The sequence below is a fragment of the Papaver somniferum genome, chromosome 3 (assembly GCF_003573695.1).
Source record: "Papaver somniferum cultivar HN1 chromosome 3, ASM357369v1, whole genome shotgun sequence".
Taxonomy (NCBI): Eukaryota; Viridiplantae; Streptophyta; class Magnoliopsida; order Ranunculales; family Papaveraceae; genus Papaver; species Papaver somniferum.
The window spans coordinates 178091641-178093880 of NC_039360.1; the positions used below are offsets into that span (position 1 = coordinate 178091641).

At 39.7% G+C, this 2240-nt stretch overlaps 1 protein-coding gene across 1 annotated transcript; it reads left to right on the forward strand.

Annotated features, from left to right (window-relative positions):
• Nucleotides 1-201: 201 nt before the first annotated feature.
• LOC113358141 (probable bifunctional TENA-E protein) lies at nt 202-1780 on the forward strand. Its single transcript, XM_026601667.1, has 3 exons — nt 202-395; nt 978-1192; nt 1290-1780. Exons 1-3 carry the CDS (start codon nt 243-245, stop codon nt 1603-1605), a joined length of 684 nt encoding a protein of 227 aa, XP_026457452.1. The 5' UTR covers nt 202-242; the 3' UTR covers nt 1606-1780.
• Nucleotides 1781-2240: the final 460 nt, after the last annotated feature.

Here is a 2240-nt window from a genome sequence, read left to right on the forward strand (position 1 = left end):
ATTGTCGGATAACTCGGAAAGGCAGGAATGTGTACCCGGTTTACTAGTGGCGGACATATTTGGACTTAGCTTCCGATGTGTTTCTGATTTTGACAAATGGAATGTTTAGTGGAACGTGTAAGGTAATGCCGTCGACATTTGACACGCTTCTTCTCATTGCGACACCACTGTAGTTGTAAATATACTACTGATAAAGACGATGACAACGAAAATCCTGAAAGATTTAGAATTTAGGCGAAGAAATGGAAAGAAAACAAGAAGGTGGTGGTGGTATCGGGATAACAGAGACATGGTTAAAGAAACATACTTTGCTGTATAAGGGAGCTACTAGACATCCTTTTATTCTCAGCATCAGAGATGGAACTGTCGATCTTTCTTCTTTCAAACGATGGCTTGTAATACCCTCTTTTCTCCATTTCTACTTTTCTATTGAAAATCTTTGTGGGTTTTTTTAATGGTGATTTGATTGGTTCCAATTTAACTAATCTCGTGAATACTTGATATAACCATTTTGATTGCATCCTTGATTATTTGATTTTTTTAAAGATTTGGAACAACTTCTACAAAGGGGTTTCTATTGGAAACTTAGTCTGTCTTTTGAGTGAACCACTTTACCGTCAGCTAATGCCAGATCTGTGTAGCTTAAGCTAAGTACTAGATTTATTTGTTTGAACTGGTGACCGCGCTCGCTTTCTACACTTAGGAGATTTACCTTTTTAATCTTGTTCTTGGGTTGATAGATCTGATAATACGATGCGGATATAAAAGCTAAATATACTAGGACTAGCTGGAAGTTTTGTTGAGGAGAATCCCAGCTTTAGTGGCTCTTCATTGAGATTTACTGTCTGTATGAGGATGAGATAGTTTGTGGAGAGAGATTGGAAAGATGGTTATTATTTGAGGGTTTTTGATTTGTAGAAAGGTCTCTCTTGCTTCTGACCTTGACAGTAATTACGACTAACTAGTAACAATTGCAGGGGCAAGATTACTTATTTGTCAGAAACTTGGTGCCATTCGTAGCGGATGTGTTGCAGAAGTCAAGTAAGGATGATAAGGATGGGGATATGGAAGTTGTATTAGGTGGTATTACATCGTTGAGTGACGAACTCACATGGTTCAAGAATGAAGCTTCAAAATGGGATGTTATGCTCCATGGCATTGCTCCTCAAAAGACAAACCAGGATTACTGCAGGTACTTGATTATCAAATATCTTTGTAATTGGGCAACATTTTAACTGCAGTAGTTTGGGAATTTTAATTTGTTAACGACCATTTATTTTATCCGCCAGGTTTCTTGAGAGTTTGATGAGCACGGAAGTGGACTACACAGTTGCTATCACAGCCTTTTGGGCAATTGAAACAGTTTATCAAAAGAGTTTCGCCTTTTGCCTTGAAGATGGTTCAAAGACCCCAGCAGAGTTGATAGATACTTGTCAGCGATGGGGCAATGAAGGTTTTGGACGGTATTGCCAGACTCTTCAAGGAATTGCTAATGGGTGCCTGGAGAAGGCGACAGACGATATTCGAAGCAAAGCTGAAGCAACATTCATACGCGTTCTCGAATTTGAGATTGAGTTCTGTAACATGAGCCAAGGTAGAGATTAACACTCTTAAAAATTCATACTGTGGGTTTCTCCTCGACTTTGGCTGGTTGTCTTTAAGATGGTACGAACAATGTGCTTTGTAAATTAAAATCCGTTTGTAAGATGCGGTTGTAACTGTACTTTGAAAGTTAAAATTCTGCTGGTAGGTATGAATGTAATGGTTGTTTTATGGAGTATCCGCAGTGGTGACTGCAAGAGTAGTTTAACAAGGTCTCCAAGGCCGATTTCCAAGTGATTAATCTATATCTCTACTCACCAAATGACCTTGGTGATTTCCGGTTCCAGTTTGAATCCAAGTTGGGCGATTAAATCTGCAAGTTGGGCGATTTTGGGTGAAAAATTCGCTGGCTGATTTTTCTTGTAAGGCTTGATTACAACCTGGAGTCTAGATTCTTGTTTCAAGGCTTGGTTCCAAGTAGGCATGTCAATGGATACCGATTTCCGTTAGCCGATACGCATAATTCGTTAGCCGTTACCGCTACCATCCGACATAGCAGTAAACGGATATCCGATACCATCCGACATAGCGGTAAACGGATATCCGATACCGATAAGTTAACGGATAATCCCTTCTTAACGTAACTGTAGTGGAACCGTGCATTTCCGTTAGGTTTAGTTCCGTTATCCGCTAACGTG